Raw genomic sequence first — 14,558 nt, forward strand, 5'->3', positions numbered from 1 at the left:
CACCAGGAGAACAACATGTATTATCTCTATAATACAGTAGTGATGCCCCTAGTGGACACCAGGAGAACAACATGTATTATCTCTATAATACAGTATTAATGCCCCTAGTGGACACCAGGAGAACAACATGTATTATCTCTATAATACAGTAGTGATGCCCCTAGTGGACACCAGGAGAATAACATGTATTATCTCTATAATACAGTAGTGATGCCCCTAGTGGACAGCAGGAGAACAACATGTATTATCTCTATAATACAGTATTAATGCCCCTAGTGGACACCAGGAGAACAACATGTATTATCTCTATAATACAGTATTAATGCCCCTAGTGGACACAAGGAGAACAACATGTATTATCTCTATAATACAGTATTAATGCCCCTAGTGGACACCAGGAGAACAACATGTATTATCTCTATAATACAGTAGTGATGCCCCTAGTGGACACCAGGAGAACAACATGTATTATCTCTATAATACAGTATTAATGCCCCTAGTGGACACCAGGAGAACAACATGTATTATCTCTATAATACAGTAGTGATGCCCCTAGTGGACACCAGGAGAACAACATGTATTATCTCTATAATACAGTATTAATGCCCCTAGTGGACACCAGGAGAACAACATGTATTATCTCTATAATACAGTAGTGATGCCCCTAGTGGACACCAGGAGAATAACATGTATTATCTCTATAATACAGTAGTGATGCCCCTAGTGGACAGCAGGAGAATAACATGTATTATCTCTATAATACAGTAGTGATGCCCCTAGTGGACACCAGGAGAACAACATGTATTATCTCTATAATACAGTATTAATGCCCATAGTGGACACCAGGAGAACAACAAGTATTATCTCTATAATACAGTATTAATGCCCCTAGTGGACACCAGGAGAACATGTATTATCTCTATAATACAGTATTAATGCCCCTAGTGGACACCAGGAGAACAACATGTATTATCTCTATAATACAGTATTAATGCCCCTAGTGGACACCAGGAGAACAACATGTATTATCTCTATAATACAGTATTGATGCCCCTAGTGGACACCAGGAGAATAACATGTATTATCTCTATAATACAGTATTAATGCCCCTAGTGGACACCAGGAGAACAACATGTATTATCTCTATAATACAGTATTAATGCCCCTAGTGGACACCAGGAGAACAACATGTATTATCTCTATAATACAGAGTTAATGCCCCTAGTGGACACCAGGAGAACAACATGTATTATCTCTATAATACAGTAGTGATGCCCCTAGTGGACACCAGGAGAACAACATGTATTATCTCTATAATACAGTAGTGATGCCCCTAGTGGACACCAGGAGAACAACAGGTATTATCTCTATAATACAGTATTAATGCCCCTAGTGGACACCAGGAGAACAACATGTATTATCTCTATAATACAGTATTAATGCCCCTAGTGGACACCAGGAGAACAACATGTATTATCTCTATAATACAGTATTGATGCCCCTAGTGGACACCAGGAGAATAACATGTATTATCTCTATAATACAGTATTAATGCCCCTAGTGGACACCAGGAGAATAACATGTCCTAACAAGGAGTTGATTAGGTGGTCAATCCAAAACACAGGTAGCAGCACGAATCTCTGCCTGTCTATCCGACATCTCTCAGTGGATGTCTGATTGACATCTCTCAGTGGATGTCTGACTGACATCTCTCAGTGGATGTCTGACTGACATCTCTCAGTGGATGTCTGACTGACATCTCTCAGTGGATGTCTGACTGACATCTCTCAGTGGATGTCTGATTGACATCTCTCAGTGGATGTCTGATTGACATCTCTCAGTGGATGTCTGACTGACATCTCTCAGTGGATGTCTGACTGACATCTCTCAGTGGATGTCTGACTGACATCTCTCAGTGGATGTCTGACTGACATCTCTCAGTGGATGTCTGACTGACATCTCTCAGTGGATGTCTGATTGACATCTCTCAGTGGATGTCTGACTGACATCTCTCAGTGGATGTCTGATTGACATCTCTCAGTGGATGTCTGACTGACATCTCTCAGTGGATGTCTGACTGACATCTCTCAGTGGATGTCTGACTGACATCTCTCAGTGGATGTCTGACTGACATCTCTCAGTGGATGTCTGACTGACATCTCTCAGTGGATGTCTGACTGACATCTCTCAGTGGATGTCTGACTGACATCTCTCAGTGGATGTCTGACTGACATCTCTCAGTGGATGTCTGACTGTCATCTCTCAGTGGATGTCTGACTGACATCTCTCAGTGGATGTCTGACTGACATCTCTCAGTGGATGTCTGACCGACATCTCTCAGTGGATGTCTGACTGACATCTCTCAGTGGATGTCCGCTCACCACCTGAAAATTAACCGGACAAGACTGAACTTCTCCTCCTTCCAGGAAAAGGCTCTCCCACCCACAACCTGACTATTAACTTCAACAACTCAGTGTTGGCCCCGCCCCCGACTGCCAGGAACCTCGGAGTGACACCTGTCAGTCAACTCTCCCTGACTGCCAACATCACCTCAACAACACGCTCCTGTAGGTACATGCTGTACAACATCAGGAGAATACAACCCCTTCTCACTCAGAAGGCGACACAGGTTCTGGTCCAGGCTCTGGTCATCTCACACCAGGACATGGTCTAACCTCACACCAGGACATGGTCTAACCTCACACCAGGACATGGTCTAACCTCACATCCAGGACATGGTCTAACCTCACACCCAGGACATGGTCATGGTCTAACCTCACACCAGGACATGGTCTAACCTCACACCAGGACATGGTCTAACCTCACACCCAGGACATGGTCATGGTCTAACCTCACATCCAGGACATGGTCTAACCTCACATCCAGGACATGGTCTAACCTCACACCCAGGACATGGTCTAACCTCACATCCAGGACATGGTCTAACCTCACACCCAGGACATGGTCATGGTCTAACCTCACACCAGGACATGGTCTAACCTCACACCCAGGACATGGTCTAACCTCACATCCAGGACATGGTCTAACCTCACACCCAGGACATGGTCATGGTCTAACCTCACATCCAGGACATGGTCTAACCTCACACCCAGGACATGGTCTAACCTCACACCCAGGACATGGTCTAACCTCACACCAGGACATGGTCTAACCTCACACCAGGACATGGTCTAACCTCACACCCAGGACATGGTCTAACCTCACACCCAGGACATGGTCATGGTCTAACCTCACACCAGGACATGGTCTAACCTCCACCAATCAGCTTGTAGCTCCTTCACTTCGAGCTAAACACTCAAAGTCCCGACTGTTTGCTGTGCTGGCTCCTCATTGGTGGAACGAGCTCCCCATTGACATCAGGACAGGAAGTCTCTACAGACTAAAAACACATCTTAGTGACTACACCTTGAATAGGGAAGGTAGAGCCGTAGTAGCACTTTAGTAGCACTTAAATGTCTCTTACTGATAGCCTTTGTAGTTTAGCACTTTAGTAGCACTTAAATGGCTCTTACTGATAGCACTTTGTAGTTTAACGTTATTGAAGAAATTGTACTTTCTTGATTCTTGTTGTTCTGAGTTTGGACTCATGGTACAACATGTTAGCATGCTTACATGTTAGCATACTAACATGAACATGTAAGCATTTTGATGTTGGCATGCTAACTTGTTGATGTTAGTATGCCAACATGTTGATGTTAGCGTGCTGATGTTAACATGTTGATGTTAGCATGCTAACATCAACATGTTAACATGTAACTTCTTGATGTTAGTATGCTGAGGTTAGCATGTAGCCATCAGATTGACCAAAGGAATTAAACATTTAAATATGATGAAACTATGAATTATATAATATATAAAATAACAAATCCCAACAACAAAAAGACACCACAGGACCCGATCGATCACAGGTTATTGATCAGTTCACACTTGAACATATACAGTAACTCTCCTCATACATAAGTTCACATGACAGCTGAGGTTCAACTCGTGATATTGAACACAAAGATGCAGCTTGTTGTGTTGACCAACAGACGGTCGATGTCTCAAAGGTTGCTGCATGTTTGAGCGCTCTGCAGGACACTGACCTGAGAGCAGCTGACCTGAGAGCAGCTCACTCTCTCACACGCAGACGTCTACCTGTTCAGGTGAGACTTCACCAGCTTCCACTCTTTTATTAAGTTATTGTTTCCCTGTTCACGGGTTCTGATTTGATCTGTTTTATGGTTGTTGTTGTTTTTCACATCGGAGTTTAATCTTCAGAACAAAATCTGAATACTAACAAAGCTTTTCACGACGGCGCAGTGTTGTTATTCAAGTTTATTAATCTGAAAATGAACTGAAAGCTTCGCAGCTCAAAGTGAGTTAAATCTGAAAACTGAAGAAACTTTTCTTTGAATTCTGTGTAAAATAATCAATAATCTCGTAAAACTAAACATTCTGATCCAAACCAGTTATTTTTTAAATGGAGTCTCTGAAACTATTTGTGTAGTTTTGTTTATTTACATTTACACCTCTAAGTGATTCAGTATCAACCTTCTTACGTATGTCAGAACATATATTAATAATATTATTAATATTTTCCGATTCACACGAGGCAGCAAAATAAAACATTCTTGCACGTGAGATCAATAAATAAAAGGAAACGCTTGTTAATAGAACTGAGATTTAAACTCGCCTATGATTGGCTCTGTGCAGAATGAGGGCTGCTGATTGGCTGTTGGTTCTGGCGTTACTGCCCCTCGTCTCCCTCGCCTCCCATCCGGACATCTGCAGCGCCAAACCCAAAGACCTTCCCCTGGAGCCGCGCTGCAGCTACCGCAGCCCCGACCCCGAGGCCGGCGAGGGCCCGACCCCGGAGCCCGAGCCGGTCCCCGAGTCCACCAACCCCCGAGTCTGGGAGCTGTCGAAGGCCAACAGCCGCTTCGCACTGTCTCTGTTCAGACAGCTGGGCCTCGGCAAGGCCCCCGAGGACAACATCTTCATGTCCCCCATCAGCATCTCCACCGCCTTCGCCATGACCAAGCTGGGAGCCTGCAACCAGACGCTGCAGCAGATCATGGAGGTCTGTATTATTATTATTATTTATTATTATTATTGTTATTGTTATGATAACGCTGAAGCAGATCATGGAGGTCTGTATTATTATTATTATTATTATTATTATTATCATGGAGCAAACAGAAAGCTACAGATTAAATCCCGTCTGTGTTTCTGTCTGCAGGTATTTCAGTTCGACACCATCAAAGAGAAGACGTCGGACCAGGTCCACTTCTTCTTCGCCAAACTCAACTGCCGTCTGTACAGGAAGAAGGACGAGACCACGGAGCTGATCTCCGCCAACCGGCTGTTCGGAGACAAGTCTCTGGTCTTCAACGAGACGTACCAGAACATCAGTGAGACGGTGTACGGGGCCAAACTACTGCCTCTCAACTTCAAGGTAGTCCACTTCGCCGTCACCTGAACCACTCAGGGTTCAGACCTTAGGGACTCAGACTGGTATCGGAGAGAGGTTTTACTTGTTACCGCGGGTTCTGTGCTGCAGGAGAACCCGGAGAAGGCCCGAGTCACCATTAACAACTGGATCTCCAACAAGACGGAGAACCTGATCCAGGACACGCTGCCGGAGGGGGCACTGGACTCCAACACAATCCTGGTCCTTGTCAACACCATCTACTTCAAGGTACCTGAGCTAGTACCTCTTTCACACTGTAGCTATTGAGGCTGGCTCTGGTGTAACACGTCCCTGACAGTAAAGTCTCACTTGTATCAAGATTTAATTTATAGTCAGAAATATGAAGCATTACATGGCCCGCCACGGGTTAATAAACTCTTACTTTGATACTTAACATTGGGGGATTGTTTGTGTTTAGTGCTACTAAAGTGTTAAACAACAAAGTGCTATCAGTAAGAGACATTTAAGTGCTATTAAAGTGTTAAACTACAAAGTGCTATCAGTAAGAGACATTTAAGTGCTATTAAAGTGTTAAACTACAAAGTGCTATCAGTAAGAGACATTTAAGTGCTACTAAAGTGCTACTACGGCTCTACCTTCCCTATTCAAGGTGTAGTCACTAAGATGTGTTTTTAGTCTGTAGAGACTTCCTGTCCTGATGTCAATGGGGAGCTCGTTCCACCAATGAGGAGCCAGCACAGCAAACAGTCGTGACTTTGTTGAGTGTTTAGCTCGAAGTGAAGGAGCTACAAGCTGATTAGCAGAAGCTGAGCGAAGCTGGGATGTGAGGTTAGACCATGCCCTGGGTGTGAGGTTAGACCATGTACTGGGTGTGAGGTTAGACCATGCCCTGGGTGTGAGGTTAGACCATGTACTGGGTGTGAGGTTAGACCATGTACTGGGTGTGAGGTTAGACCATGCCCTGGGTGTGAGGTTAGACCATGCCCTGGGTGTGAGGTTAGACCATGTCCTGGATGTGAGGTTAGACCATGTCCTGGGTGTGAGGTTAGACCATGTCCTGGGTGTGAGGTTAGACCATGTCCTGGGTGTGAGGTTAGACCATGTCCTGGGTGTGAGGTTAGACCATGTCCTGGGTGTGAGGTTAGACCATGTCCTGGTGTGAGGTTAGACCATGTCCTGGGTGTGAGGTTAGACCATGTCCTGGTGTGAGGTTAGACCATGTCCTGGATGTGAGGTTAGACCATGTCCTGGGTGTGAGGTTAGACCATGTCCTGGGTGTGAGGTTAGACCATGTCCTGGTGTGAGGTTAGACCATGTTCCGGTAACCAGTGAAGGTCACGGAGGAGCGGAGGATTGTGGGTAAATTTAGGAGGTTGAAGACCAGTCGAGCAGCTGCATTCTGGATGAGCTGTAGAGGTTGAATGGCATTAGCAGACCAGAGGTAGACCTGAAGGAGGAGTTACAGTAGTCTAGCCGTGAGATGACCAGAACCTGGACCAGAACCTGGACCAGAACCTGGACCAGAGCCTGGACCGCCTTCTGAGTGAGAAGAGGTCGTATTCTCCTGATGTTGTACAGCATGTACCTACAGGAGCGTGTTGTTGAGGTAATGTTGGCAGTCAGGGAGAGTTGACTGACAGGTGTCACACCAAGGTTCCTGGCAGTCGGGGGCGGGGCCAACACTGAGTTGTTGAAGGTGATAGACAGGTCGTGGGTGGGAGAGCCTTTTCCTGGAAGGAGGAGAAGTTCAGTCTTGTCCGGTTTAATTTTCAGGTGGTGTGAGATGTCAGTCAGACATCCACTGAGAGATGTCAGTCAGACATCCACTGAGAGATGTCAGTCAGACATCCACTGAGAGATGTCAATCAGACATCCACTGAGAGATGTCAATCAGACATCCACTGAGAGATGTCAGTCAGACATCCACTGAGAGATGTCAATCAGACATCCACTGAGAGATGTCAGTCAGACATCCACTGAGAGATGTCAGTCAGACATCCACTGAGAGATGTCGGTCAGACAGGCAGAGATTCGTGTTGCTACCTGTGTTTCAGATTGGGGAAACGAGAGGATCAGTTGGGTGTCGTCAGCATAGCTGTGGTAGGAGAAGCCATGAGAGAGAATGACAGAGAGAGAGAGTTGGTGTACAGAGAGAAGAGAAGAGGACCAAGTACTGAGCCCTGAGGGACCCCAGTAGTCAGAGGACAAGGCTCAGACACAGATCCTCTCCAGGTTACCCGGTAAGAGCGGTCGGTGAGGTAGGATGAGAAGAGTGAGAGCAGAGCCTGAGATACCAGGTCCTGGAGGGAGGACAAGAGGATCTGGTGGTTCACTGTGTCAAAGGCAGCGGAAAGGTCTAGATTCTAGATTCTGTCCTCATCCTTCTAGAGTCTAGAAGGATGAGGACAGAGGAGAGAGAGGCTGCTCTAGCAGTGTGAAGCTGCTCAGACAGCAAGGAGGGCAGTCTCTGTTGAGTGGCCTTGAATCCAGACCGGTGGGGGTCTAGAAGGTTGTTACTGTGGAGATAGGAGGAGACTTGGTTAAAGATAGCTCCCTCTAGAGTTTTGGAGAGGAAGGGGAGGAGAGAGACAGGTCTGTAGTTGTTGACTTCAGGTCTGTAGTTATTGACTTCAGGTCTGTAGTTGTTGACTTCAGGTCTGTAGTTGTTGACTTCAGGTCTGTAGTTGTTGACTTCAGGTCTGTAGTTATTGACTTCAGGTCTGTAGTTATTGACTTCAGGTCTGTAGTTGTTGACTTCAGGTCTGTAGTTGTTGACTTCAGGTCTGTAGTTATTGACTTCATGTCTGCAGTTATTGACTTCAGGTCTGTAGTTGTTGACTTCAGGTCTGTAGTTATTGACTTCAGGTCTGTAGTTGTTGACTTCAGGTCTGTAGTTGTTGACTTCAGATGGGTCGAGAGTGGGTTTCTTCAGGAGAGGGTTGACTCCGCCTCCTTCAGAGAGTTAGGGAAACAGCCGGTTGAGAGGGAGGTGTTAATAAGATGGGTGAGAAAGGGAAGAAGGTCCGGAGCAATGGACTGGAGAAGGTGAGAAGGGATGGGGTCAAGGGGGCAGGTGGTTGGGGGGTCAGAGGTTACCAAGGTAAGAACTTGATTAGGAGATGGGGGGATGAAAGAGGAAAACGAGGGGGAAGAAGGTGAAGTTACTGGAGGTGTAGTTATAGAAGATGGATTAGTAAATGAGGAGCGTATGTCGTCTATCTTTTTTGTAAAGTAGTCAACAAAGTGTCTTGGTAGAAGGGTGGAGGGAGGGGGGGGAACAGGGGGGTCAAGGAGGTTGGAAAAAATTGAGAAGAGCTTTTTAGGGTTAGATAAAGAGGATTCGATTCTGAATTGGAAGAACAGACTTTTGGCTGCAGAGATGGACGCAGAGAAGGAGGAGAGAAGAGATTGATAGGCGAGCAGGTCGTCGGCGTGTTTGGATTTTCACCATTTCCTTTCCGATGCTCGCATAGTGGCTCTCTGAGCACCGAGTCAGACAACCACGGAGACGGAGAGGACTTGAGGACCTTTAGAGTCGTAAGAGGACTTGAGGACCTTTAGAGTCCTAAGAGGACTTGAGGACCTTTAGAGTCGGAAGAGGACTTGAGGACCTTTAGAGTCCTAAGAGGACTTGAGGACCTTTAGAGTCGTAAGAGGACTTGAGGACCTTTAGAGTCCTAAGAGGACTTGAGGACCTTTAGAGTCATAAGAGGACTTGAGGACCTGCTGGGTCCTAAGAGGACAGAGAGAATCAAGAGAGGAAGACAGCGTAGAGAGAAGAGTGTCAGTGGCGAAGTCAGGATGCATGAGTGAGGAGTCAGTTAAAGGGAGGGCTGACAGAACAGACGAGGCCAGAGAGGAGGGTGAGAGGGTGAGAGGGTGAGAGGGTGAGAGGGAGAGAGGGTGAGAGGGTGAGAGGGAGAGAGGGTGAGAGGGTGAGAGGGTGAGAGGGTGAGAGGGAGAGAGGGTGAGAGGGTGAGAGGGAGAGAGGGTGAGAGGGTGAGAGGGAGAGAGGGTGAGAGGGTGAGAGGGAGAGAGGGTGAGAGGGTGAGAGGGTGAGAGGGAGAGAGGGTGAGAGGGTGAGAGGGTGAGAGGGAGAGAGGGTGAGAGGGTGAGAGGGTGAGAGGGTGCGGATGTTGCGATGGACAGGTGCAGAATCCGTTGTTGGAGGGTTGTCAGTTCCAAAGAGTGGGAGAGAGTAAGAGATGAAGAAGTGGTCAGAGACAGGAAGTGGAGTTACAGTGAGGTTAGCTGTAGAGCAGTTTCTGGTGAACATATAGTCAAGGTGGTGTCCAGCTTTGTGAGTAGGAGGGGAAGGACTGAGAGAGGGAGAACAAAGGAAGACAGGAAGAGTAGCAGGTCACATGATTTCAGTCTGGATGTTGAAGTCACCCAGAAGGATGAGCGGGGGGCCGTTTTCTGGGAAGTTTGATAGGAGGACGTCTAGTTCTTCCAAGAAGTCTCCAAAGGAACCAGGTGGACGGTAGAGAACAACAATGATTAGATGAACCAGATGAGTAACCGTCACTGCATGAAACTCAAAAGACAGTGGGGTAAATGGAAGCGGGTAGAGAGCAAAACTCCATTTGGGTGAGATGAGTAGACCTGAACCACCACCCCGACCAGAGGGTCTGGGTGTGTGGCTGAAGGAGAAGGCCGAGCAGAGAGCAGCAGGGGTTGATGTGTTGTCTGGTGTGATCCAAGTCTCAGTGAGAGCCAGGAAGTCCAGCGATTGCTTGATAGCGAAGCCAGAGATGAAGTCCGCCTTGTGGTTAGCTGACTGGCAGTTCCAGAGGCCCCCTGTGACGAGGCGCTGGGTCTGTGTAGAGCGGGCGGGATAAATAAGAGAGGAGGGATTTTGATGCATATGTGACCGAGTCTGCGGTCTATAATATCTACGAGTAGATGTGCACACAGGTATGGAAAGAAAACACATTATCACAGAGAAATGTTTATACTCAGCCGCCCTCAGCCACCACCGAAGACTCCCATGAAAAACTCCTAGGTCTTTATCCTCCGAGTCTTGACTCCCACGAAAGACTCCTAGGTCTTTATCCTCCGAGTCTTCATACGAGGAGGCTTCCCTGACGCTTCAAGCCCCCACCTGGTTTTATACCTGAGTTGGCGAAAATTAGCTACAGCAGTGTCGATCCCGCCCACAGGTCGTTGAAGGAATTGCCCACTTATCGATCGATACTGGTAAGAGTCGGCACTCAGGCAGGGGATTCCTTGCCACCAGTGAAGTTTCAGTTTTGCTAGAATGTGAAATTCTTGCCAAACTGAATAAGGACAAAGATCTGTTTACCTCAAAGTAGAAAGTAGAATATAGTTTAGTCACTAGTAGATTTGGATTACAGAACAAATACTTAAATCCTAGCCGGTGGCGTAGCGGCGGTAGCGTAACACCTGACTTAACACAGAAAAATGAACCCTGGTTAGGGCGGTAACACAGATCTTCGTCGTCGTCGGTCAGTTGGTGAAACTATTGAAATGGTTGTTGTTGTTGTCTCTGATCAACGTTCTCCTCTCAGGGTCAGTGGAAAAACAAGTTTGACAAAGACAACGTGTACAACTCGGACTTCCACGTCAGCCGGTCCCTGACCTGCTCAGTTAACATGATGTACCAGGAGACCAGGTTCAGGTACAGGAACTTCCCCAACGACCAGGTGCAGCTGCTGGAGATGCCGTACCGCGGAGACGACATCACCATGGTGATCATCCTGCCGAACAAAGGCACCGCGCTCAGTCAGGTAGCCCATCACCTCCTGGTTTTACTGTCTATTAGTCAACTGGTTCATGAGTTAACTGGTTCATGAGTCAACTGGTTCATGAGTTAACTGGTTTATGAGTTAACTGGTTCATGAGTTAACTGGTTCATGAGTCAACTGGTTCATGAGTTAACTGGTTCATGAGTTAACTGGTTCATGAGTCAACTGGTTCATGAGTTAACTGGTTTATGAGTTAACTGGTTCATGAGTTAACTGGTTCATGAGTTAACTGGTTCATGAGTTAACTGGTTCATGTGTTAACTGGTTTATGAGTTAACTGGTTCATGAGTTAACTGGTTTATGAGTTAACTGGTTTATGAGTTAACTGGTTCATGAGTTAACTGGTTTATGAGTTAACTGGTTTATGAGTTAACTGGTTCATGAGTTAACTGGTTCATGAGTTAACTGGTTCATGCGTTAACTGGTTTATGAGTTAACTGGTTTATGAGTTAACTGGTTCATGAGTTAACTGGTTTATGAGTTAACTGGTTCATGAGTTAACTGGTTCATGCGTTAACTGGTTCATGAGTTAACTGGTTTATGAGTTAACTGGTTTATGAGTTAACTGGTTCATGAGTTAACTGGTTCATGAGTTAACTGGTTTATGAGTTAACTGGTTCATGAGTTAACTGATTCATGCGTTAACTGGTTTATGAGTTAACTGGTTCATGCGTTAACTGGTTTATGAATTAACTGGTTTATGAGTTAACTGGTTCATGAGTTAACTGGTTTATGAGTTAACTGGTTCATGAGTTAACTGGTTTATGCGTTAACTGGTTTATGAGTTAACTGATTCATGAATTAACTGGTTTATGAATTAACTGGTTTATGAGTTAACTGATTTATGAGTTAACTGATTCATGCGTTAACTGGTTTATGAGTTAAGTGGTTTATGAGTTAACTGATTTATGAGTTAACTGGTTTATGAATTAACTGGTTTATGAGTTAACTGGTTTATGAATTAACTGATTCATGAATGAACTGGTTTATGAGTTAACTGGTTTATGAGTTAACTGATTTATGAGTTATCTGGTTCGTGAGTTAACTGGTTTATGAGTTAACTGGTTCATGAGTTAACTGATTCATGAATTAACTAGTTTATGAATTAACTGGTTTATGAGTTAACTGGTTTATGAATTAACTGGTTTATGAATGAACTGGTTTATGAGTTAACTGGTTTATGAGTTAACTGGTTTATGAGTTAACTGATTTATGAGTTATCTGGTTCGTGAGTTAACTGGTTTATGAGTTAAGTGGTCTATTAGTTAATAGTTATATTGTAAACAGCGTCCTGGTGGTGATGATGTGCCTTTGTGTTGCGTGGAGGTGGAGGAGCGTCTGGACCTCAACAATCTGACGTCCTGGTTGGATGAAATGAAGGAGACTACGGTGTCGGTCCACGTCCCTCGCTTCAGGGTGGAGGACGGCTTCAGTGTGAAGGAGAAGCTGCAGGACATGGGCCTGACGGACCTGTTCAGCTCCGAGAGGGCCAGTCTGCCAGGTGACCGTCTCTTCTTCTTCATCCATTCGTGAGGTTCCTCCACGTGTTCCTTGTACCTTCACCATTCAGTCTGGTTCACCAGAAGGAAAGTGTGGGGCGTTCAGGTTGCTGGTTAAATCTGTTTCTTTTCCCAAAACCTTCACATTCAACTCTTCTGATACAAACGTTTATGGTTTATTACTATTTGTATATCTTGGTTTACTTGTTCTTCATTAGGTTTTTTTCTGTTTGTGTTGAATGTTTTTAATTGTTTTTGAGAAGTTAAAGTGCAGCTTTCAGCAACTTTGTTTGTTTGTTTGTTTCAGGGATGTTGGAGGATGGAAGTGAAGGTCTCCACATATCAGACGCGTTCCATAAGGCCTTTCTGGAGGTCAGTCACTGATGGACAGGTGGTCAGATCAGAGACCCTGATCCAGGGTCAGACCAGACACCAGATCAGAGACCCTGACCCAGGGTCAAACCAGTCTGGTCCACAGGACCCTGAATGTGTGTTTTGTGGTCTGCAGGTGAACGAGGAGGGCAGCGAGGCGGCAGCAGCCACCGCCGTCGTGGCCGTCGGACGCTCCTTCAACTTAAATCGGGAGGTGTTTCTGGCCAACCGGCCGTTCCTGCTGCTCATCAGAGAGTCCACCATCAACACCCTGCTGTTCACCGCCAGGGTGGCCAACCCCTGCAACCAATGAGAACGGATCCAACAACCACCTCCAGTCCACAAAACAGACACGACGACGTGAAAACCATCGTTCAGTAACTTCACATCTAGTGTTTCGTTCCACCACAGACCGTAAACCAGAGAAGTTATTAATCATGTGAAGGCGTGTCAGGATGTAGGGAGGCGGAGTCCTGATCCCGTTTGAGTTACACAAAGGATGTTGGTACATTTAAAAGATCATTTAGAGCGAAGAAAGAGGCAGTTTGTCGTAACACTCATATAAGAGACGAGAATTAAAGTCTTCTGTTCCATCGATGTCTGTCTTTGTTTAAGCTCTGAATGAAGCTGTGTGTTTGGGACCACCATGTTAATAATTATATATATTAACATTTGGTTTCTCTCAATACATACAGTGACTAACTCTCCAGGAACACCTTTAGAAACCATAGTCAACTAATCAATCTTCTTGGTTCACTAAAATCTCCAGAAGGGGCTCGTTAACCAGCCAGTCTCTAGAAGGCGCTCGTTAACCAGCCAGTCTCAAAGGGGCTCGTTAACCAGCCAGTCTCTAGAAGGCGCTCGTTAACCAGCCAGTCTCAAAGGGGCTCGTTAACCAGCCAGTCTCTAGAAGGGGCTCGTTAACCAGCCAGTCTCAAAGGGGCTCGTTAACCAGCCAGTCTCTAGAAGGGGCTCGTTAACCAGCCAGTCTCTAGAAGGAGCTCGTTAACCAGCCAGTCTCCAGAAGGGGCTCGTTAGCCAGCCAGTCTCTAGAAGGGGCTCGTTTGCCAGCCAGTCTCAAAGGGGCTCGTTAACCAGCCAGTCTCAAAGGGGCTCGTTAACCAGCCAGTCTCAAAGGGGCTCGTTAACCAGCCAGTCTCCAGAAGGGGCTCGTTAATCAGCCAGTCTCCAGAAGGAGCTCGTTAACCAGCCAGTCTCCAGAAGGGGCTCGTTAACCAGCCAGTCTCAAAGGGGCTCGTTAACCAGCCAGTCTCTAGAAGGGGCTCGTTAACCAGCCAGTCTCAAAGGGGCTCGTTAACCAGCCAGTCTCAAAGGGGCTCGTTAACCAGCCAGTCTCTAGAAGGGGCTCGTTAACCAGCCAGTCTCAAAGGGGCTCGTTAACCAGCCAGTCTCTAGAAGGGGCTCGTTAGCCAGCCAGTCTCTAGAAGGGGCTCGTTAACCAGCCAGTCTCTAGAAGGGGCTCGT

The 14,558-nt window shown here is 46.2% G+C and overlaps 1 protein-coding gene across 1 annotated transcript; it reads left to right on the plus strand.

The window, feature by feature from the left end:
• The first annotated feature begins 4,717 nt into the window (after nucleotides 1–4,717).
• On the plus strand, nucleotides 4,718–13,831 carry serpinc1 (serpin peptidase inhibitor, clade C (antithrombin), member 1). Its single transcript, XM_034531163.1, has 7 exons — nucleotides 4,718–5,083; nucleotides 5,243–5,458; nucleotides 5,564–5,701; nucleotides 10,966–11,184; nucleotides 12,529–12,703; nucleotides 13,009–13,073; nucleotides 13,210–13,831. Exons 1-7 carry the CDS (start codon nucleotides 4,718–4,720, stop codon nucleotides 13,384–13,386), a joined length of 1,356 nt encoding a protein of 451 aa, XP_034387054.1. The 3' UTR covers nucleotides 13,387–13,831.
• The last annotated feature ends 727 nt before the right edge of the window (nucleotides 13,832–14,558 follow it).

The sequence above is a fragment of the Cyclopterus lumpus genome, chromosome 4 (genome assembly GCF_009769545.1).
Source record: "Cyclopterus lumpus isolate fCycLum1 chromosome 4, fCycLum1.pri, whole genome shotgun sequence".
Classification (NCBI taxonomy): Eukaryota; Metazoa; Chordata; class Actinopteri; order Perciformes; family Cyclopteridae; genus Cyclopterus; species Cyclopterus lumpus.